This window comes from Manduca sexta, chromosome 27 (genome assembly GCF_014839805.1).
Source record: "Manduca sexta isolate Smith_Timp_Sample1 chromosome 27, JHU_Msex_v1.0, whole genome shotgun sequence".
NCBI lineage: Eukaryota > Metazoa > Arthropoda > Insecta > Lepidoptera > Sphingidae > Manduca > Manduca sexta.
The window spans coordinates 8,440,313-8,464,731 of NC_051141.1; the positions used below are offsets into that span (position 1 = coordinate 8,440,313).

A 24,419-nucleotide genomic window follows, 5' to 3' on the forward strand; every position below is an offset into this window, starting at 1 on the left:
TACTTACCTCACTTAGAATTTTATAAACTGAGATAAAAACTGATTCATCGTAGAACATTTATTTTTGTTTTGTCCCCTATCGGTTCCCTGTCTATGACCGGTGCATTTACTTTACTGCTTGTATTTTTAATTTTCATAATTTTGAGATTGAGTTCCAATTGATGTTCATCAATATGTGTGCCAGCGTTTGCAGCCAATACATATAGCAAACATGCTGAAGGTGTATTTTAAGCGACAGCATAAATCCCTATAAACAATAAGACCACGTGGCGAATGTTGACCGACAATGGCACGAGTTTAGTATAGTGTCTTTCTTTCAATACACATCAAAGGGAATTGATAGAACTTTGACCCCGGCCGCTATAAGTTAACCACATTGTAGCCAACGTGTAGACGAGCTTAAGAATTAGGTATATAGGCAATCGTTGACAACCTTAGAAACTTTATGTATTGTTGACAACCTGTGCTGATAACAGCTGATTTATTAGTTCTGAGATTTATTACAAAGCTGACAACATACAAAAATTGATACGGCTGTATATCAATCTGACAAATGGATCTAAGATACCTATCACACTGGCGAATTGCGAGCAGTTTCATTTCGGAACTAAGACGCAGCGAATTATTAACAGCGGACGCGCGGAGAATACGCCGCGGATGCGCAGCCAACATGTTGGATGCTGCGCAACGCAACGCGCAACGCTTACACATTTTCCAAAACCTGTTGCAACCGCAGCATGCTGCGAGCTTGCAACAGGTTTTGGAAAATGTTTAACTGAATGAATATGTTCATTTAAAGTCGCAAAAAACGAAAGCGAAAACAGATACAGCGACAAATTTGGAAAAATAAAATTAACGGTTCGACTAGAACAGAGTACCACTTATTTATTATTTTGCGAAGTACTTAGTAAAAAAATTGTTCCTACATGCCACTGAGACTACATTCATTTTAGGAATTGTTCAAATAATAAAAAATCGCTTACGACCAAAACACTCATTTAAGACAATTAATGGAAATAAAAGGTTCCTGTACGAGAGTGTAAAAAATGTCGTCAATGAGCAAAGAAATTGCACACCTGTGGCACATCACAAAGGCATGTCCGCTGTCGCCTGCTGCGAAGCGCGGCGAATTCGCTGCATCGACGCTTCACTATGGATTTGCTCGCAATTCGCCAGTGTGATAAGAGCCTAATGTTAATCCATCATTATTAATTTTATTTAGCAATACATTAATATGTAAAATTTTAACATGGAAAAAATACTGCATCCGCTCGATCCACACAGCAATGTAAATAAATTTACTGGATATGATTCCGATAAGTAAGTTTGAAATTATAATAATTTGTTTAGACAGATCACAGAAATGTTACTGAGTTTTGGGACCCAAGCAGTGTCGAATTTATTCTTTCCTTAAGTAAAGGCACTAATTTTATGCCGACCAGCATGTCCTGCGAGCAATGTCGGTTACTCTGGTTTTCTGGATCACTTCATTTCTGATTTTATCTACCGGAGAGACTCCGAGCATCGCTCACCCCATTGCATGCTGAGTGACCAAATTAAAATGGTATACTTATCTGAAATCTCTTGAGAATTTCGTTACTAGACGGTGAACCCAGTTGGTTAATCTAAATATGTAAGGTCAGGTGGGGCAAGTGCGCCTACGGGGTAAGTGCACCTGCCCCAAAAAAATCGAAAACTATTGATGTTATACAATTACCGCAATCTTATATCAATGCTACTATCTGAAATACAGTTCCATTAAAAAACACAAATGGCTCTGTTCATTTTAATACGATTTATTCGCCATTTTATTTTAAGTGTCATTTAGACCTGTAAACAGAGGTGACCCCGTGAAAGATAACATCAAATATTTCAAGATATGTAACATATTTCCGTAAACCAGTAAAGTGAGTACATAGTTTAAACCTTTTATTTTAACTTCCTACCTGAATTTTATTTATATATACTAAAATAAAGGATTTTTTAGCAATGCGAAAAAATGTACCTCAAAATTGTCGAGTAGGGCAAGTGCGCCACAGTTACTAGTCGTATGGCGCATTTGCCCCTGAACCATATATCACAAACCTTTTTTAAGAATATGTTTTACTAATATGAATTATTATTATTAAAATGTTATACTTAGCATAATTTAAGTACTCAAGGTATTTTGTTTTAAGCCGACTTAATTAAAAGGGCGTATTAGTTAATTCGTCGTATATTTGTTTGTTTTAGATCATTCGTTTTTACAAAAGAAAAACTGTAATATTTTGGTCTAGAGTAACTTTACGTGAAGAGGTTGCAACTGTTCGATCAGGCACGTTATCTGATTCTAATGCAGCTAAAACATATCAAATGTCATAAGGCCATATTCTAAGTAATTGAGTTATAACGCATTAAAATTGTTAATTCCTACATTTTTATATGTTTATTTTTTAAATTTTTAGAAATAAAATAGATTTCATATTAAGGCTACCATTTTTTTTTATTTTTTTAAATATAGCAAAAAAATGTGTAAAATGTTTTGAAGCCCTGATGTACAAATATATGGCGCACTTGCCCCGAATTTGATTTAACAGCCATAGTTTGTTATAATATTGAGTAATTAAAATTTATCTAAGAGCAATGCGCGTAAAACTTATTTCTCTATGGACTAAAGTGAGTGTTTTCTTTATAATGTTTCATATTGGCGTTTTTTTTTTACACAGGTGCACTTGCCCCATTTCCGGAGGCAAATGCGCCTACTACCATTTTTTTTATTTTGAACAAAATAATATTAATTTATTGTCTGATTGCCTTGAATGACTATAGGTCGTTATCACAAAATACCAAATATTCTTAAATTAATAAAATTACATTCTTAAGTCAGCACAAAAAGAAATTATTTTGCATTGAATCCAGCTATGAAAATTTTATGGCGCACTTTCCCCTACTGACCTTACATACTGACAAACTTTTACTAAACTGTGACTTCCGATATAAATATTATTAGCAGAAATTATATAAAATCTAAGCAAATACCTATAATTCGTATCCCATCGCAATGTCGTCTCAGTCCAATGGTTACCTACATACCAACAAATTTTTTCAAGCATGCTGTGGAATGCTTTGACTCTTTGTATTAGTTTTTATGAGTAGCCGCGTGATACGTGATATCAACTCATTCTACAAGAATCTCAGTCACGGAAAAATAAAATTTTGCGTGTTAAAACTCAAATCCAGGACTCCGCTGACTAAACCCTCTATAATGTCACCACTAAACCAAAAATTTAATTATATAAAAGATATTTCATAGGTATATATATGTCTCCCATTCCAGGTACATATTAGACGACGTGACCATGACCATACTTACCGATGAAGCCCTCACGCCTGGACGACCGCCATGCTTGACGCAGAAAACCATTGGCAAATTTCTACAACCTTTAACTAGGGAACTAGTGGAAGTGCCGCCAAGGTACATCACATAATTATTTTAAATTAATATACTTTAACACAGTAGGTATAACAATCCATAGGACTTACACTGTGATTTTTATTACTACTTGTTCATCGTTTCGATGACCGACTTTAAAATGTAACTTTTCAAAAACCTAAAAACCGATTAACCTAGCTCATTTTTAAGTTAAAGTAATTTGGATAAACTAGGTAGGTAACTCTAAAAGTTTTAGTAGCATAGGAATCCTTCAATAAATATCATCCAATACCATTCGGAACCGGCAGGCCAACTATAGACGAATTACCCGACGCTGTTATAGAAAACATGGTGCAAAAGGATAAAGCATTTTGGGTGGACAAGCCCGGTAGTAATGCGTACACTCTGCACGATGCATATTACAATTACGGAATGACAACAGAGATGGTGAAACCTAGTAAGTTTATTCATGCTTAATTGCCTTTCTTGATGAGCATCAGGAAACAGTGGTAATCCCTTTACGAATAATAAATGTTACAACAGAGCCCTTAGAGAAATGCTATATTATTTTAGTAAATAGCACTGTGTATTTGACGACTGATAAAAAGAGGCAATATCGCGCTCAAATAGACGCAACGCGAACCCCAGTCAATATTATCCTGTCTCCCAACATAAAGGTCTCCATGTGTACTGCTGTTGTAGGTTTTTGCAGGCCGCACTCTTCGTCACCGTATGATAATAAAACTACCAACGCCGAGACCCAAAGGGACGCTAGACGGTTATTTTGTGGATCTGAAGATCCTACGTTATGCCACCCGGGAAAGGGAGAATAATAGGTGTACATAGAGCATCAGTATACCAACTAAAACCCCGCAGTAAATAATATAATCGTAATTTAGAAGTATAATATCCGAACCAATGAACCATTTAGAGATTTTTCATCAAAATTATCAGTACCACACTGGTTTTGATTTAGTGCTATTGTTGTCATTAGCAAAATTTAACGAATTATCTGTTTCTAAACCATTGACCTGCATAAGCTACTTATATATATATTATATGATTTTTTAAGATTACATGTCTACGTACTCTTAATCCGCATAGGCAAATGTATTTTGCAGAATTAAATAGGTACCTAGGTAAAACCATTTCAACTACAAAAATGAAGTTGGGTAAACAGTTAATCTATATTAGTATTACAAATGGCTCTTTTTATTTTTTGTAGGTATGAGTATAATAAGAAACATTATTTAGGGCATAGGTAGGTATAAATTTGGATTGTTACGATTTTCGAAACATTAAAATGGGAATTTTAACACACAGACCATCAAGACGTATTTCCTCGTTCGTATCAGTACGACCTTGATTGCATCCGCTATCGGCGGCAGCATGGCTGCGATGGCTTGAAAAACACTACGGGCGATGAGGTAATCGAGTATTGAAAAATATCATTATTAAGCACAGCTAGCAAAATGTGTAGAAATTCCTGGCGTGAATATTTCTATAGTAAATCAGCGTGCAAGGGAGATTGATCAGACAGGACACATACAGTCTACTGTACGTTACTAACGTAACTACTCTACGTTACTCATGGTTCGAAGATGGTGAAATGAATAGGCTTTAAGTGGCGAAGTTAATGAGATTTCGTTCTGGACATATTCCTTCAAATAATTTTTTATTCTTAATGAAGAAAACTGATTTACCGGCTTGTACTCAATATGAAACCATAGAGGATGTTATCCATGTTCTGACAAAATGTGTCCAAAATGAAACTCACCGCCGAGAATTATGGTCTTCCAAGAATTTAAACGTTGACTTATGTAACAGTTTTTGACCCTTCCAAAATCTGAAAATGTAAGTAAACTATGCAAAATATATCTCGCTTGTATGCCAGGTAGAAGTTGTTGTAACTTGTGTTTATGGTGGTAAGAATTTTGTAAACTGCTTTTACGGGGTGACATCGTTACTTCTGGCGAAACTCACAATAAATAAAGACAAAAAAAGCACAGCTAGCACAAAATGTAATTGCGTATTCGAATGCCTATTCCTTTTGAAGCATCGCAATTCGCAAGTGTGATTCACTTATATAGTAGGTACTCTGCATAACTTATAATTAATAAATAGCACTTATCCAAAGATAAGATTATCATTAACATTTAATCAGCTCTACTTACGACTCACGAGTATGCCTCTAGGGGTAAGTAGGTATATTTAATACACATCCATAAAATAGGCACGCTAATAACCCAAGAATTAGGTACTTGGTTATTGACAAAAACAAGTAAATTTTTGATTATTATAGTTTGTTTATTTTTCCACAGAAACCATTAGGCGCCCATTGTCGCGTTTGTCGAAAATTTACGAAAGGACTAACTCCGTTTCAACTTGCCTGGGCTGAAGACACCGGGCAAAAGCGATGGAAATATTATCCTGATCTAACTGCCACCATGTCTGCGACGGAAATTCGAAGATTGATGGACCAGTAATAATAATATTTTTGAAATACAATTATTTTGGAGTAGCGTTCTATTTTCATAATAATCACACATGTGACACGGTGAAAACCGATTTTAACCAAATTGGAAGAAGGGACCACGTAGCAGGGCCGTAGCTAAGGGGGGCATTGTGGGGCAATGCCCTACCTTAACATAATAATGCCCTACCTTAATTAATCAAATAAATTTTACATATAACTACTCAATTAAAACATATGGAGCAGCGGGTTTTTTGGACGTTGGTCCATATCGTGAAATAGAAAATAGAAAAAGTTATTGGTATTGTTGGGTGGAATAACCCCCTTTCGTGATTTAAAGGAATTTTGTTACACTCTGTATATTACCCTAACAATTACGTAAGTATTAACCTGAGTCATTTATGTTCACAAGTCAAGAAAGCCAAAAATCGATTGACCAGATCAGATCAAGTAACATTTTTGCTTCCGCCCTAGCTGTAACCACAGCTGCCCTACCTTAAATTCAAGTGCTACGGCCCTGCCACCTAGACTGGACACCATATCCGATACACAAAAATAATATACTTACATACATAAGTGTAACGGCTAGCGCATATTCCTTTTATACGTCTGTGATCCGATGCTCGTCTTGAACGATACGGTTTTTTTAAACATGTATATCGGAATCTTGCTCTTTTGTCGATAAGCAGTGTGTCATTATAACCGGTTTCTTCTGGATCATTCTGACGATATGTGCAAGGATCAAATGATATATTATATTTAATTAAAATAACTGTTACTGACTGAATGCTAATCGAGGCTCCACAAAACTGCAGTTCCTCCACACTTATTCTATATATTGTCAAATGCTTTATTATTTTTTATTCTAGGGTTGGTCGTCCTTTTCAAAACGAAGCCTGTAACTGGTACTACAAGAATTATCCTCCTGTGAAATATGATTGTATTTTGAGAAAATTTTCGAAATAAACCATTTTGTACACTAAAATTATCTTACTTTTTGTCATATTTCTTATCTTACTAATATTATAAACGCGAAAGATTATGAAAATGATACGATATTTATTAAGAACTAGCTTCCGCCCGCAGCTTCGCCCGCGTGGATTTCGGACTTTAAAAATGGAGCCGGTCGCGAACGTTCGAGAATGTTCGTTTTACGAAGCTACTCGCTAGGTGATTCGCTAGCCTCTAGGTGCCAAGCAAGCCGCCTGCCTGTGCGTTCGCGACCTTATATATATATATACAAAAATAATCCTTATAGCATGATTCAGTATTCACGCATGATGGCTTATTATTAGCGTATTTCATGTATAACTTTGGTGTTTCTATACCGATTTCTATGATTCTTTTTTATGGAATATTTAATAATGTTAACTTTTTTAATTAGGGATTACTGAGAGTGTTATAAACGTAAGAGTAGACAAATATAATGAGAAAGCTTCGAACTGCTAAGCTATCGGGAGTTACACGTGTTATTGTGAGTCCACCATCGTGGGATATTTTTTACATAATTTTAAGGAGAACATTTCCGTCATACATGATTTCTGTGTAGCTGTAACGCTTAAAAAATGGAGTAACTTCTCCCGTTTTCCCAACATTTCCCTTCACTGCTCTGCTCCTATTCACTGTAGCGTGATGAAAAGTACACTATAACCAGCATAGGAGTATGACAAATAATTGTACCAAGTTTCGTTAAAATCCGTCGAGTAGTTTTTGTTTCTATAACGGTTATACAGACAGACAGACAGACAAAAATTTTACTAATTGCATTTTTGGCATCAGTATCGATCCCTAATCACCCCCTGATAGTTATTTTGGAAATATATTTCATGTACAGAATTGACCTCTCTACAGATTTATTATAAGTATAGAGTATAGATAGAAGAAGATATAGATATAGAAGAAGAAGAAGAAGATAGATAAACGGCAGAAACATCGGAACGGATTTGAATGAAATTTAGCATACATAAAACGAAGAAGCCTTGTGTTAATTTATAATGCTACCTTTTATCTCGGTAATTTGCTCTCACTGGAAATGATGGAATTAATAATTCAAATTTTATAAATAGATGGTGCTGGCGTCGTAGTGATGGTGTTTTGAATCATTACAAGACGTGGTGCATATATATTCCGGTGGTTAACAGGGTTTTAAAGACTTTGAACGAGAAGGGGTTTTTCAAGTGGAACAAAGCCACGGGCAACGTCTAGCAATAAATAATAAAATTATGCATTTTATTAAGTTTTGCAATGCATGCATGTATTTTATTTAATTTTATCATTATAATTATTAAGTTTTGTGTGTCTGTTACGTTTCCAGGGTCAACAATGAATAAACCCTAATAAATAGTTATATTTATTTAAGGCACTTTATTTTTCTGCGAGGTTTAGATGAGAAAGAAAAACTTATAGAAATATTTTAAACACTTGCAATAAATACGGAATATAATTTTTAAAATCAATGCTTAAAGGTTAGAGAGAGAAATAAGGGATGAAAAATGAAAATCAATGCATGAAAGTGAACAGAATCGTAGATATACGTAAACTACAGAAATATTTTAAAGGATTACTGCAAAACGTATTTTCCAATTGCTTTTTCGTTTTCCTGTAACGCTGTAAACAATATTGTGTTGTAAGAGGGGTATCGAAACAGCATTTCATTGAAGTTATTTTTGATTATTTTATATCACCTTTAGCGTGTGATTGAATATAATATAATAATGTCCACAGTCAAATATTGAATGACAGATTGACTCCTGTTGGTAAATAAATAAAATATTTTGATCAAAATATAAATGTACCCATATTTTTATCAAAATAAACCGTATGAAGCGATAGACAGGTAAATATTAAACAGACTGGCAAATTTTGGTGACATTGGAAAAATACACAGTTTTCTTTGAATGTGCTCTTTCCATTTACCACAACCGCCGAAACTAAGCCGCCGCGCCGCTCGGAGTCATAGTGAACATTGACCGCCTACACTGCCCACACATCTATATCGGTTTCGCTTTTAAATGCCATTCTGATTTAGGATCAATATAATGCATTATAAATACAAATATATTTAAAATAGTATATAGTAAATACTCAGGTATATAGCAGAAACTTAGAACAGAAATGACTCGACATAGTTTTTACAAACGACCACCTGTCATAGATTTAACCCTTTTAAGGGGTGTCAGCCGGAGTAAATTGTCGTGGTATACAAATGAAAACACTAAATGGTGCATGAATTGAGATAAGAACTAACGAACATGTTTTGCATTTTGAGTCCCTTACACCATGTAAGTAAATGGGAGGGATTTTCAGAAATTCGTTTGTCAAGAGTTTACACCTGTGGATGTTGTTAGGAAAAGTTTGTTATTTTAGAAATTGCAGAACTTGAGTTTGATATTACGGCTTCCGCTTTAAACTAAATATCAGTAATTATAGATTGTGTCAGTGTTGTTAGATATAAATAGAATCTGCTAAATATGGTATACCAAAATATAGGGCCAATTAGACGCATTTTAAGAAAAGCGATGTAAATATTTTTTTCCTGAAATATATGGAATTGTCAAAAACGCTAAAATTATATTTTTTGTTTCGTCCCAAGATTTTAATTCCAAAATCGTGAGAAACTTACTTTTTATTTTCTAGACTTTATTTAAGAGCGAATACCTTCTTTTACTTAGCTATAATAATTATCTATTAAACCAAAGTATAAAACGGTAAACTATGGATTTTCGTATTTTCAATATTGGCGTTGTTTTTAAATAAGTAAATACTTACGTACCTTCTTATTTGTTGCAATTCCTTGGCCTCTAACTTACATAGTTTCATGTAAACATGCATTTCAGAAATACAATATATCTTCGGCCTTTCATAAATTATTAGTACGAAATCGGTTCCTTATTTCTGTTGCTAAAACAATATATTTTTTGAAAATACTCTACTTTATTTTACATCGTCAAGATCATAGATGGAAATTTTTAAATCTCTATCTAGGATTTCGCCGCCTGAACGCGAGAAGGAATAGTCGTTGTGGAAATAGTTTATCAAGTTCGTTTCTAAGCCAGATTGGCAATTTATGTTAAAATATATAAGTGCATTATAATTAAATACTTATTAATAGTGCTGGTGCAGTTTCATTATTTGGAACTGTTGGATTGTTTACTACTTTAAAAGCAAATGAATAAAAGTATCAAGTTATATCAAGATATATTGATATCCATTTAAAGTTTTCATAATACTTACAAAGAGGTTTAAATTTTCAATAAATAATTTCTAATCAGAAGAAAAAATCTTCTGTCAATATGTTTTTCATAGCTCGGATTTCTCATTTGTTTATACGTCAAAATTACAAGTATGATAGAGCACTTTTGATTAAAATTTAAGTTAAATCCTAAAAATCCCATCCCCATAACTAAACATGGCAAAACAAGATGATGGCCTTTTCTTACTCGAGGTGCTTATTGACAAAGTGGTGTTTTTGAAGAGTCCATGTTTTTCAGACAAGGATTTCAGAACTTGTGTCAATATTGAGTGTCCAGCCGTTGAACCAATGGAAATTTGTGATGATGATCCTGGGGCTTGCGTCGCTAAAAGCGGTGGTCCCTTTGTAAAAACGTTTAACAATGGCAAATCTTGCCTTTTCTCTCTTAAAGAGGCCGATATTAGCAAAGCTATGAGCAAATTTCCTATTAAAATATCTGTTTATAAATCACTTCCCTGCGGCTGCCTACCGACTAAAATTGTGATGGGAGAAGCAACTATTGACATGACCAAAGAATTTGTACAAGCACGAAAAAAGTTCTTAGAAGACCCAAATAATGTCAGTTATCAAGCATTAAAAGATGCCTTTCGGATTGTTGGTCCTGACGGAGCGGAAACCGGAGAAATCGTCATGTTTTTACGCATATCTTGTTTCGGAAAGCTGATAATTACCAAATTTCAAGGTGTAGGCCGCCCACCTAATCTTGGGGGTGGTGGAGGTGGCGCGATTGTTGATAGATCTTGCAATCCGCGCAAAGATTATCAGACAACACAGGACCCCTGCGCTTGTGGAGCGGCAAGGAGCGCAGGTGGCGGTGGCAGCGCTACTGCTGGTAGTGGTCAGCCTTGCAATATGGGTGTAGGAGGTGCTATATGCCCACCAGGTGCGTATACTCAACATGCATATAATTATATTAGTGTCTGCCATAGCATAATATATTATTTGTTTTATAAATTTGTTTTAGCCCGTGATCCATATAATAGTATGCCTTGCGAAGACCCCGATGATCCCTGCTATTGCTCTGGTCCAAAGGGAGCTACTAAACAGCAAATGGTGTGCATGAATACAGACCAATATTGTTTACATGTACCCAAAGGTAAGAAATTAATTATTTTTTATTATTAACAGAAGTTATATTATCCATGATATAAACTACAACTACACAATACAATAAAGATAACTAGTCTATGTAATATCCCCGACTTAAAATTTGTTTACGTAATCTATGTAGGTATCAGTTAATATTATTTCGGAACTGCATGAGAACATGTTAATTGTTAATGGCCAGGTCGCAGTAAACAATTTGAAGAGATAGGAACGACGGTGGGTGGCAACGAGCTTAAGATAAAAGTACCAGCCAGCGCATCTATCATTAAAAAAATTAGTCAGACTCATTGCTCAATGCAGTGCCCTTACCCAAAGGGAGCTGATGGGGGGCCTTGCGAACCACCTTGTGGCAAAAATCAAATAAGTTTAGCACTTCCTAGTGAAGATATATGTTGTCACGGAGCGCAAGCTGCGGGTACCCAGTTCACTTGCACTACGGAGGGTTGCACTCAGGCTAGTAAACATGGCCAACAAGCCATATCAGCACGAGGTGATACCAAACAACGAGAACTACCAAATAAAGAAGTATTTGTTTTGAAAGTGGCCAAAAGTGCCATGCAAGGCGACAGAAAATGCAAACTAGAACTAGAACTCGTTACGCCCAAGGGTCCAGATAAAAAGCCACCAGTCCAAAGGGTTAACATGAGAATCCAAAGTGACGCCGATTGCGACTGCTGCACAAAGAAGCTAAAAAAACCTAAACCCAGAAAAAAGCGATAGTCAATTTAAAAATAAATAAATAAGGCTCATTGTAATATTTAAAATAAATAAAAGTTCTTACTTACATTTTTTTACACATATAAATTATATTTTAGTAAAATTTCCTTACACGATAACAACTTGTACAGATTGCTGTCCGACCGGAAACAAGGTCATATTCCAAATACCTTCAGACTCCTGCGGAACGGGTCACAGACAAAGGGCCCACTTTAATTTCACATCGGATGGAGTGGGTGACGTCAGCCGGGACAACCCTGGGCAGTTGATGCCAACGACTGCTGAAGGGTACCCAGGTGTTGTGTACGACTTCCCAAAGCAAGTGATCAAGCTACGCATCGGCAAGACTGTCGAGATGCCCGGCCGGAAGTCTAAACTTGAATATCAATTCATCACGCCGGTTGTAACTCAAGGAAAAGTAGTACCTACTCGAGACACCCGCACTGCGCAGTGTGTGCCGACTTGTTCCACTTGTTGTTCTCCTAAAACAAAACGCAAAATGTAACTTCATCATTTTAAGTTTTATTTTGTTCAGTTTTAATTAAATTGTATATCTAATTATTTACTTTTGCTTTTCATTGGTATATGTACTAAATTCTTTAATTATTTTATCTGCTCAATCACTTAATAATTGCAATCCATAAAAACAGATATCGTCATCGAATTGTAGCAGTTAGGTACGGACCCCGAAACATAAAATTATTGCAGTTCGCACCAGCGACATATTGCCGAAAAGATTCTATCTTCCATGTCGTTGCTTCATTATACAGACACTTAAATTGCATGACGGAAAATATTGTTTATTGTATTGTAACGCCTTGTCCTAAATGATAACTTATAGATAGAAGATATCCTGAGTCGTCCTGTCAGGTCCGTGTGAAACTCTTTGATATTAAAAGATTAATCGGTCGAGCAAGCAACTAAATTATAATAATAACTTTAAATCACATAGGCAACCATAGTTATAATTTATGACATGGCGTTAGCTGTCCATTGATACAAATTCAGTCCCACTATGACACAACCAAAAATTACTTGTGAAGTTTTTTATGGTAAATATAAGTAAACGTTTATCTTAATGTCGAACCTTGATTTAAATGTCGTCAACTCGCCGTAGGTACACTGCCGAGATTGCCGCGTTATCAAGAACTTACTGAAGAACAAATAATAGAAATAAGAAGCATGTATCCAGATGTCACAAGTTCAATAAATTCCTCTTCACAAGATTATATTGTTCCCAAGGAACGCCTACAAAATTGTAAAGAAGTATCACGGGACATTGAGGAAATCAAGAAGATGGACAAAAAATCCGCTATGTCACTTTATTCCTTGAGTTCCAAAAAACGCAGCGTTTCTTTCTCAGATACTATCAGTTATGCTTCTAATTTATACCAAAAGCAATCGTATTATTCCATTGATAAATACAATAGTTCTATTAAAAGCCTAAATACATTCGGCAATCGAGAAACTGCAGTTTATATGACACTTTATAATGATTTTTCCCGGCGTCGCACTTCTGGGACCCAAGCCACAGCTTCAATAAACAAATGTTTACAGGTAAATACTGATGATAATATATTTATACCATATGAGGACAGCAGCATGTATTCCCATTCTAATTACTGTTCGAGCTGTACTGTTCCTGAAATGTTAAACCTTGGAAGACGGAGTTGCAATAGTGGACTTTATTCAGAAATTTATTTCTTTGGAAGAAAAAAGGACGAACCTAGTAAAATGGGGATGGGATTATCAGGATCTAAAACAAAACTTCACAGAACAGGTCAAGGAACTGCAGCATCTGTCAAGAGCGAAAAGGGCGGATATCATCCAAGAGGTACTGCATGTATACAAGCTCAATCCCAGAGTTATACAACTGGTGCACAAACAAGATGCAGAGGTGCTTCAATGGGTACAAGTACCGGCAAAGCTGTTTCAATAAGGGATGAGAAACCTGAAAGACCGTGTCCTGCAGTAATGGGAACTAAGGGAGATATGGTTGCAACAGTATCACATATAAGGATTGGCCCAAGAGAACCGTGTCCTGTACATGGTAAGGAACCATGCCAGGGACCAAAGTGTATTATTGCATCGTCTGGTGAAGATCAAGCACCAGTAAAGGTGACTACTGTTACTAATCCACGTCGCGGGGTATTTGAATTAGTTATTCGTCGAATGACAGGTGCGCCGCTCGCCAAAAATGAGTTAATGTTAGAGTGGACTCCACCGCCTTCGCGACCTCCTCCTTGTGGAATACCTTGCCCAGTAGTGTGCGCTTTTCCAGCCATTTGTCGCCCACAAAAATGTAAAATGATTGTATGTCGTCCGTCTTCATGTAAGCCAGTTTGCAAAAAAAATTGCAGGAAGCCATGCGGGCCACCAAACTGTAAACCACTTTGTAAGAAATGCTGCAAACCATCGTGTTGTAATATACCTTGCAGGTCCTGCAGGCCATGTGGCCGGCCACCGCGCAGCAAGGCTTGTGTCTCTCCGCCACGTTGCCGGCAGTGTCGTTCGCCGCCTCGCTGCAGACCTTGTCGAATACCGTCTCCTTGCAGACCATGCTCGCCGTCAAGTTGCGGGGCATGTCCGTCTCCCCCACGATGCAGACCATGTTCATCGCCACCACGCTGCAGGCCATGTGCTTCTCCTCCGCGATGCCAGCCTTGTTCACCATGTCCTCCATACCCACGTCGCTGCTGCCAACCACCTGGTCAAACGCCATGCAAAAGCTCCCCATGTCTGCGACCATGCCCTGTTGGCCGTAAGAAAACGCGAAAAGCTCGCAGTCAACCTCGAATTAAGTCTCATAAAAAGAGAATTTCACCATGCCTTAATCGTACAAAGGTGTGTGCTGTGGCGCGATGCCGCAGTGTGCCAGGTCCTTGCAGCGTTTGTTGTTATTACGCAACGTGTCTACCACGAAAGTGTTGCCACTTGGCTCCCTGCATTACACCGAAATGTTGTAGAAGCAGCTGCTCGACATGATACAACTTTAACTGCAAGACTGCTGTTTAACGCAATTAATATGTAATATTATAATTAATGCCGAATTGTACAATGTAACTATGTGCAGCACCATGTGCAAACAACTGGTAAAATGCTCTTTTATATAGAGTCCAGACTCTTTTTATGCGAGTATTTCTGTAAAGCCATTGTGCTGTGACGCCAAAAATAATATTGAATAAATAATGTATTCCTAAAATAAATAATTAGTAAGTTTATTTTAAGAGTAATTTATTAATGCTGATCAGTGATCGTATTGACTTCATACAACACTGATTTAATTAAATGTAGAGTCTACTGGATATAATACTAAAATCTATGCTACGTTACAAAATATACACACAATTTTCACATGTCAAACCTATCATTGCCAAATATGAAATTATTTTCTCCACTGACAACCTCCCCTAAATTCTGGACTCTAAAATGTGCTGGTATAAAACAAAACATTTTAAACATCTAGCCAAGAATGGCATTCGCACTGTCATTTCCGGTCCATTCCATTATGCCATTTAAAACTGATACCTCAAGGCGTTTATCACACAAATGGCCTTTACCATGAGACTATGAACAGGGCCCTTAAAGAGAAAACACATTGGGCCGCATTGCAATGCAGCTACGAAGCGCGGTGCAACATTGCATTAAGTGATATATATCGCATCATGTCACGCTGCTTCGCTATTTCTAATGCAGTTTCCCTTATTGTGAACTGCGGTTTCACTATAATAAGTGCACAGAACGACTAATTGACTATATTAAAATTCAATAAAGGCTTTTTTTGCAGTTCGGAATTCAACCTTATGTTTTATTATTCTCCTAGGTTCCAGACTGCAGCATCGTTATTTGTTATCTTGTGTAGTAAACTTTATGCTATATGTACACAAAAATATTTAATAAATCGTAATGGATCTCAATTACCTAAAATGTAGCCGATAATATTTATTCAGTGTATGAACTATCTGTGGGCGCCAAATTGCGCCGGACTGTATGGACGGGCAGCAACCGGGATGCTATAGCTCTCATTTATTTGTTTCGTCGGGTAGGTGAGATTTCGAGAGGGCCTGAAATTCCCTTCCTTCCCATAATTGGTATTCCTTTTTTCTTATAGCAATAAAGAGAAGAAATAGAAATAATATTCTGTTCATAAAGTTTGTGTGTGGTGAGGATCGTGTAATCATCAGGTAAACCACTTGCTCAATAATATAATGAATATAAATGCAATGTAATATATATATACGTACGTACGTACGGTACGTATTATATTGAACTTGATAGAGGAAAGTATAAAGATGTTCTAAAAAATGTTAATGTAAAGATAATCATGGTAACTTGAACAAGAAGCAGCTTTGTAGAAAAAAGGCCCTAGCAAAAAACGAAAATAACGCCCTCTACAGCCAGAAGTTAAAAACAATTTACACTCCAAAGAGAATAGATAACAATATTATTACCCTCGTCATCAGTGAAGAGTCATACAGAGTTATATCACGAAATGTCAAGTATTATTAAGGAAATTGACAAGTAAATCGTACACACCGTAAAATTTCAACTCCATTCCAATTCTAGTGAAATGTCTGATAAAGATAAACCTGCGAAAAGCACACAAGTTCAAGGGAAAGCAAAACCACCTTCTATATCAGGTCCATGCCCATGGTTATGCAACTTGGTCCCCACAAATGTGCCAGGACCGGGTGCCGCGCAGAACGTACTGCATCCACAAAAAGATGTATTTGTACTGAAGGTAACCATATCATTCCTTGATAGAATAGCTGCAAGGAACAAATGAGTATAAGCATATAAGTATAATATAGGTTAAGATAGGAAGCGTGCACGATAGCAACCATCAATAAGCATCTATAGAAAATTATATATATCTTGCATGTTGTTATTCACGAATGTGATAACAAAATATGCACATTATAATTTATATTGTCAACTAATATTGGCTATATTTTGAAACAGATGACATGAGAGTACAGACTCACACTAGAGTATGATCAATTAATACAGGGAACATTTATACCCGTTATCAACGGAATATAATGAAATTTGATATGGTAATACCAAAAGCACTTGGAACAATTACGCGATTCCGTTTAACCCAAGGAAGTGGAGTGTTTTTTACAATTGATAAAGTATTCCGCTATCCACATTTCTTTTGTACTGAAGTACATATTTAGTGATGTGAAGTGCGCATTTTATGACCTGCTATTAGGCGCTTTTATTATTATACATTTATACAGTGATTATATTGTTTTTTGCCTTATAATAAGTAAGTAAGTTATTCACATAACTTTTGTAGGTAGCCAAAGTGGGACCTAAAGGGGATCGACGTTGTAAAATGGAGTTAGAATTAGTGACACCGAAAGGCCCTGAGAAAAAGTCCATGGTACGCCTTGACACCAGAGAGACCCAATGCGAACCAGAGCCTCCACCGTGTTGCTGCATGAGAAGTAAAAAGAAAAAAAAATGAACACAATAAATTTTTTTGCAACAAATATAGCAACATTGTAATTATTTTGATAGTTTATTTTTATCACTAATTAAATTTTAATATTTAGAATGTATAGAATTCACCAGTAAAATGGCCTCGACATGAGATATTACAATCCTCTTTTTTTTGTCCCTATACAAAGAGTTACCTCAAAAAAATTGTCGTTGCAGACTTTTAGTCAAAGAGATTTATAATAGTATAGAATCATTTAGTCTATGAGCCTTTATTTGGTCTTTATCAATACTAAAATTGGGCAAAATTAAATACTTGGCCTCAAAATCGTAAGTAAGGTAACACATTTATTAAAACACAGATAATCCACGCCAATTTTTTTAAATTATTGATATAAAATGGGGAAGGCCGGTGAAGGTCCGAAAACAAGAAAACCCTACGAAGAAATTGGAGCAGTGTTCAACGGAAATGAGGTACGCAACCAATTATTTAATTAAATGTTATATTATAACGATCACACGTCATGATCTTGTTCTAGCAACTATCAAATGTAGTCGACTTATCACGGTTTTGTGATTGTTGATTTTTATTTTCCTAAGGTTAAGATTAGAGTTCCTAAAAGTACCAGTAAGCCACCGAAGCTGACACCGTCACAAATGAAGCTGCAACAGCAATGCACATGTGACGATGAAGAGTCGGTATGCTCCGAAACGTGCGGAATGGGAGCAGAAGGCGCGACAGGTCCATCTAACAGGCTAAATTTCCAGGTAATACGGCACTAGTAGAATAAAAGGATGGCTTGACTCATCTTATGTAAAGTAAAGTTAAAGCCAAAGAAAATATCGAGCAGCAAGGGGTATTGGTGAAGTTTATTTTCTGTCGTATGATGAATATCTATATCTAATGCTACGAGCTAGCGTTCTGGTATTTCACATCAATGTTGTATAGTAACTTATAGGTGCATCAAATACCAGTTACGAGGCGGTACCACACCACCTGCATTGGTTCATGTTTACAAGCCTAGATTTAATGAGATTTAGTATTTCATAAGTCTCTCCTATGTTTGCATTCATATTGTGTTAAATATTATGATGATCTCTGGTATAAGAAAAACTTTTGATTATTTTATGATAAAATCGCCTAGATCATTAGATAAATGATAGTCAAATCTCCACGAACAGAAGTTTCAAAGGTCCACCAAGATCACATAGATACTAAATCAGGTCGTAAATAATTATAGTCGAAATGTAATAATAACTTACTAATTGGCTTGGGAACATAATTAATCTATATCACGCGAATCTGATAAATTAGGTAATTATGTATAGGGACATTGACGATAAATTTATGCATAACAATCTACAGATACCTGACGATATATGCGAAGCTCTAACCCATCGAACTGCTCTGAACTCGGAACTAACATACAGCAAGAAGGAAGCCCATGACACAATGTGCAATATTTGTAACGTCACACCAAAGGATGCTCCTAAAGGCGTGCAGGCGCAAAAAGTATTACACCCAGATAAAGATGTGTTTATATTAAAAATAGGAAAACAAACCGATGAACCGAATCGTACGGGCAATATCGAGGTAACATCATAACATTATTGTTTAAGGTGACACTTTTACAAGAAAAAATGACGCACGAATCATGATATTTTAAAAACTGTACTCTTGTCTGGTCCATCATAGAACAAAAAGCACAACAGACGATCCGTGGCACGTCGCGCTCTTCAGTGACTTGCTCAAAATTGCAACAAATGCAAATAAAAGTCAATTTACTGAAGGTACCTTTTAATTCGGACAAACATCAAAATTCCTTCGAATATTATATGCCATGAAGCGTCTTTGTCTATTAACAATTATAAGTATTAAATGCAATTAAATTAAATTCCCATAGCCATCAGAGTCACATCATGGGTTTTTATTAGAACGATAAATACACATCCTGACCTACTTGGTATTACGCAGATAATTCTTCTATAATACAATATTAGCAGTTACCGACTTTCTAAAAAGAGTTAATGCCAGCGACTTTTTTCAAGGTCGAACTGATAACTCCCCGTGCTCCAGCAAAACCAACGCCGGCCACTCATTCCTGCAAACAAATTCAGTGCGAAGAAGAAGACATTCCCTGCTGCGTGCCCTGCAAAACCTGCCGCGCCGTCGTCCCCAAAAAAAGAAAAGGCAGACGACCTCGATGTTGTCCTTAGACAGACCATTAAAAAAAAACATTTTTGTTGTATCTACTTCATACGGCATAACGTTATTATGGTCAATTACCAAGCCTTTATTATCTAATACAAAGCATACCATTTTTATGACTATTTTTGTTTCTTGAACATTTAAGTAAGTATGTACTTTGATTTATTGATCAATATATCTTTTAATTACTGTGATTGTTTCGCATGCCTAGTCGTCTCTTTTATTACGTCAGTTTAGTTAGCAACTTTAACTACTGTTGCGATAAAAAATATTTTTGTGAAACCCTTCTTACCTACTTGCAACTTGAATTCGCACACCGAAGGTTCCGTACGTTGTACCCGGTATCCCCGATACTTTTGTCTTTATGCGTTAGAATAACTGCAGTAAAGAAATATGTTTTCTATAATAATTTCAGCCTCCTGCTTATTATGATTTAAAAGATAGAGTCAGTATGCAGCGACGCCATAATATTTGTTATTTACTTTTTATAAGTATCACAATTGTAGTGACCCGAAGACGTGACGTGGGTAGTCATATCCTGGAATACTAAAAACACATAATAATATTTTATACTTTGCTATTACCTACTTACTTATTTAACATTTCAAAGTTCCCGCGGTTGCATAACCACACATAAACGACGTATTATTCAGTGCAAACACGCATCAGACGTCGAGAGGGACAACTGCAATAATTGTACTTATAATCAAATATTTGTCGGCCGCGTATAAAACGCCCGGCACTGTATACCTGAAATCTGATTAAACCCTAACCAATACACATAATAGGTAACTGGAAACTTATACATAGGTTATTTTTTATTGCTGTGAATGACGAGACGAGCTTGCCGTTCGCCTGATAGTAAGCGATACGATCGCCCATAAAAAGTAGAAACACCATCCAACCCCTTGAATTACAACGTATCTCGCCACGGCGCTCGCCATCCTGAGACGTGAGATGTTAAGTCTCATTGTGTCCAGTAGTTACAATGTCCTTCAAACCGGAACACAACAGTGACTACACACTGCTGCTTGGCGGCAGATATAGATATTGCGGTGGTACCTAACCAGGCGGACTCTCACATATGAGAGACCTGCCAGCAGTAAAGGTATGTATGTTCCATGGTTAAAAATCCAAGAGACAATTATATTCACAATGACATCATCAATGAGTAAAACCTACGTAATAAATTATAAACCTGTGCCGCGGCTTGGTCACAATCGATCGTTGATTGAGTGTCCTCGGATATCTCCTAAAGTATCGATTAGGTCAAAGTTTAATGAACACTGTATTTACCACTAAGTGCAAGTAACAGTTTGTTCAACACGGGCACGTGTGGCATGCCCTAGATTAATTACATGAATAACTCTCATTACATCCACAATAGTAATCTAGGTCGGAGAATATTCTACATCGATTCGACTCCTTCTAAATGTTTGATTAATCCAATGCAGCTTATTGATCTCTTTCCTGTTCGACGTTATGCAGAACCGCCTTATAATATTATTATGTGCTAATTTATACCGACACGATAATTCGTCCATATTTATGTACAACTTGGTGGCATTAACATGTTTAACAAACATTATAACGAATCTACTATTACTCATATACATTCAGTCAATATTTTATTCTGTAACTAAGAAAACCAGTATGATCGATATACTCAGTATAGCTCGGGCCAGATGCCTATTTGTCCTATTGGGGCCATAACCCAACTAACAAAGAACTCCTTTACATCCAGGCTGGGAGGATCCATAATGCCGCAAACCCGCATTTGGTTTCGGTTACACTCATCGTCAAATTATTTAATTCTGTTTTAAACTTACACATCCAAACGCAAAAACATCACACCCCCATTATTGAAGGAGTAGGCAATGACGCAAACATGGCACCCATTTAACCATGTGCGTTTCGTACTATGATGACGATAGACGCGAGCGTATGTCAATCGGGCACAAATTTCAGAGTCTGAGCTGGTACTTAGCAGAAAAATCCAATATAATATAAAATTAAAATGTACATTTTTAATTGAAAATAAATCCACGAACAAATATAATGTATCTACCTGTTAAAGTATTTCGTTCCGTATTGTTTGTGAACTTGATTACATGTTGAAAAAGTGTGTTATTTCGTCAATGACTCACTATGTTGAAAGTGGAGCCGCTATGGTACCAAAATACATATTTAATAAATATAATTTAATAAGAAGAACTATACTTACTTACCTACATATACCCAATATCACACTCTTTAAAATCACAGCGCAGTTGTTTCAGTTCTGTGCAGCGCGTTAGCTATTTAAAAACATAATATCCAATATTATAAAATAATACGCATACTATCGGCAAATATTGATGGTGATCTGTAAAATATGATCTATATACCATTGGTTTAAGTTCTCCAATAGATATCAATTACAATTTTATTCACACAAAAATACCAAGTGTATAATGCCGAAATCTGGTGTATTGTCATACTGTATGTTTGTGTAAACCATTTTATTTCCTAATATATTGTATTTAAAAATATGGTTAACCCCGAGCTACCTGGAAAATGGGATTAAAAACTGTAATATAATGAGGACACGCTCCGAGGCACTGGATTCACATACTGGGAAGGACAAAATCATGTTGGCTGCGCAATATCAGTCTGGAGTTTAAAATTTGTGCCCAAAGTGACAATAGACTCACCCCTGTCATATCATAGGACGGTAACCAAGGACGTAACACACAGTCGAAAAGCAGATGCCCTAATTGCATTTCTGTCGAACCCTTCGGGGATAGGGGCCTGATCTTGTCGTCGTCCTATTGAGTAGAAAATAAAAAAGGACCTTTATATCATTACGGAATTACAATAACTCAACCTACTCATATTGTAAATGCAGAAATGTTTACGATTGCTCAGTGCACTTCCACTCGGAAAAGAACTTTCGGTATGAACAATGTCCCGGTACATGGATCATCATTTATCATCATATCATCTTAAATGCACCGTAATCTGCTATAATTTAATCTAATAAGACATTGCCTTGAATATTTACTGTATTGAAATGTAGCTACTAATTACAAATTGGCTTCTTTCCTACCACCTCCTCGTTAAGTTAGCTTTACAGATTCAAGGTAATTTTGTCTAAAAACACGATAATTCGCGATTAACAGTTTGCAGGAGGGGACCGCAGGGTTGCGAGCCATGACCGAAATACTGCGAAACTCCGATAAATTCGCAAATGGCAATACATTTCTACATTCGTTTTTAAACCCCATTAATTACTTATTTCGATTCTCCTGAATGGACACTCAGAATGTACTTAACTGTTTTGTTTTTCACTCACACATACGCCAAACTGTTATCGCAAAGGGTCGATTGTCACCACACCTTAACCATTGACCACAGTGCCACCACCGTTTCGTGGTTTATATGTTGCACAAGTGACTTATGAAGTAATTTTATCAATAACTAACTTTTGCCCGCGGCTCCGCCCGTGTGATAAAGTGTTTTCGAGCTAAAGTTTTCAGTTATAAAAGTCACGCTATATAATATTTTCCCGGGATGGAGAGTTGTAATTGTTCTTCCCAGGCTCTCAAACTATATCCATACTAAATATCATCTAAATCCATTCGGTTGTTTTTTGATTTTAACGCCTCAGACAGACAGATGCAGCAGCGGACGTTATTTCATAATAATTCTTTGAAACTTTTTAAAGGAACAAATCCGCCATGCGTATTTCTTACATAACTTTAACCGTTTACTCAGGCGCACGCAAAAAAAGGTCTCAAAAGTAATAATTTCCCCCGTTATTGCAACTTTTTTCATAACTATCCGCTCACATTGGTCATAGCGTGATGATGTGTAGCCTATAGCTTTCCTCGATGTGTTGGCTATCCAACACTAAAAGACTTCAATTCGAACTGGTAGTTCCTGAGATTAGCACATCCAAACAAACAAACTCTTCAGCTTTATATAATAGTATATAGATTATTCTTGTAGTATTAATATAATTAAGTTAGTATAGTTTGACTGCCTCGGTGGCGTTGTTGTAATTGTACACGATACAAGTACGATTACCGCGCTGAGGTCCTGGGTTCGAATCCCGGGTCGGGCCAAAATAATTGTGACTGGGTTTTTCCATCTTAAAAATTACTCAGTCGCAGCTCGGAGTCAGGAAGTTGGCGGTGTGGATACCCCCGTGCCTCGGAAAGTACGTAAAGCCGTTGGTCCTGCGCCTGATCTCTCTCCGGTCATGTCGGATTGCCGTCTCACCGTACTATGACAGTGAAGGAACAGAGAGTGCACCTGTGTATTGCGCACACACTTGGGAACTATAAAATATTATATCCTGCGTGGCTGATGATGATCTCCGTTGAGATTAGCCGCCGTGGCCGAAACTCGGCTAGGAGGGATTCATTCATAATTAAGTGTTGAAAATTTTTTAAAACAAAAAATGTGAACATACGTGTCGCACTGTGAACTTTGAAGGCGCTCCCCCGAGGTAAACGGTGGTTGTTAATTATTTTTTTGTAATATAGTTACTGTTTCATTATTTTGATAATGTAACTTAACTACCATTAGAACTGTTGATTCCTTGCAACATGTCCTCCTAAAATAATATACACATCAATATTATGTTTTATATAATATAAGTAAAGTACACATCGTTTTAATTTGCAACCAACATTATTGACTATTTAATAAGTAATACAATTTAGGTTGGTTAAAATTTTCAAAAAGACCTATAATATATTATAGGTCTTTTTGAACCTATACTTAATATATTATTTTTAGAAGTTATTCATAAGTCTTT

The 24,419-nt window shown here is 36.4% G+C and overlaps 4 protein-coding genes across 4 annotated transcripts; all 4 read left to right on the forward strand.

Annotated features, from left to right (window-relative positions):
- Positions 1–1,120: 1,120 nt before the first annotated feature.
- Positions 1,121–6,870, forward strand: LOC115442880. The gene is made up of 6 exons (XM_030168066.2): positions 1,121–1,320; positions 3,317–3,454; positions 3,721–3,869; positions 4,736–4,839; positions 5,734–5,894; positions 6,755–6,870. Exons 1-6 carry the CDS (start codon positions 1,250–1,252, stop codon positions 6,849–6,851), a joined length of 720 nt encoding a protein of 239 aa, XP_030023926.2. The 5' UTR covers positions 1,121–1,249; the 3' UTR covers positions 6,852–6,870.
- A 3,272-nt stretch (positions 6,871–10,142) lies between these two features.
- On the forward strand, positions 10,143–15,760 carry LOC115442881. Its single transcript, XM_030168067.2, has 3 exons — positions 10,143–11,020; positions 11,102–11,233; positions 13,079–15,760. Exons 1-3 carry the CDS (start codon positions 10,294–10,296, stop codon positions 14,944–14,946), a joined length of 2,727 nt encoding a protein of 908 aa, XP_030023927.2. The 5' UTR covers positions 10,143–10,293; the 3' UTR covers positions 14,947–15,760.
- A 644-nt stretch (positions 15,761–16,404) lies between these two features.
- Positions 16,405–17,567, forward strand: LOC115442908. Its single transcript, XM_030168112.2, has 2 exons — positions 16,405–16,702; positions 17,264–17,567. Exons 1-2 carry the CDS (start codon positions 16,532–16,534, stop codon positions 17,432–17,434), a joined length of 342 nt encoding a protein of 113 aa, XP_030023972.2. The 5' UTR covers positions 16,405–16,531; the 3' UTR covers positions 17,435–17,567.
- Positions 17,568–17,661: 94 nt separating this feature from the next.
- LOC115442889 lies at positions 17,662–19,804 on the forward strand. Its single transcript, XM_030168085.2, has 4 exons — positions 17,662–17,880; positions 18,007–18,174; positions 18,773–19,000; positions 19,456–19,804. The coding sequence occupies exons 1-4, from the start codon at positions 17,806–17,808 to the stop codon at positions 19,621–19,623; spliced, it is 639 nt and encodes a 212-aa protein (XP_030023945.2). The 5' UTR covers positions 17,662–17,805; the 3' UTR covers positions 19,624–19,804.
- The last annotated feature ends 4,615 nt before the right edge of the window (positions 19,805–24,419 follow it).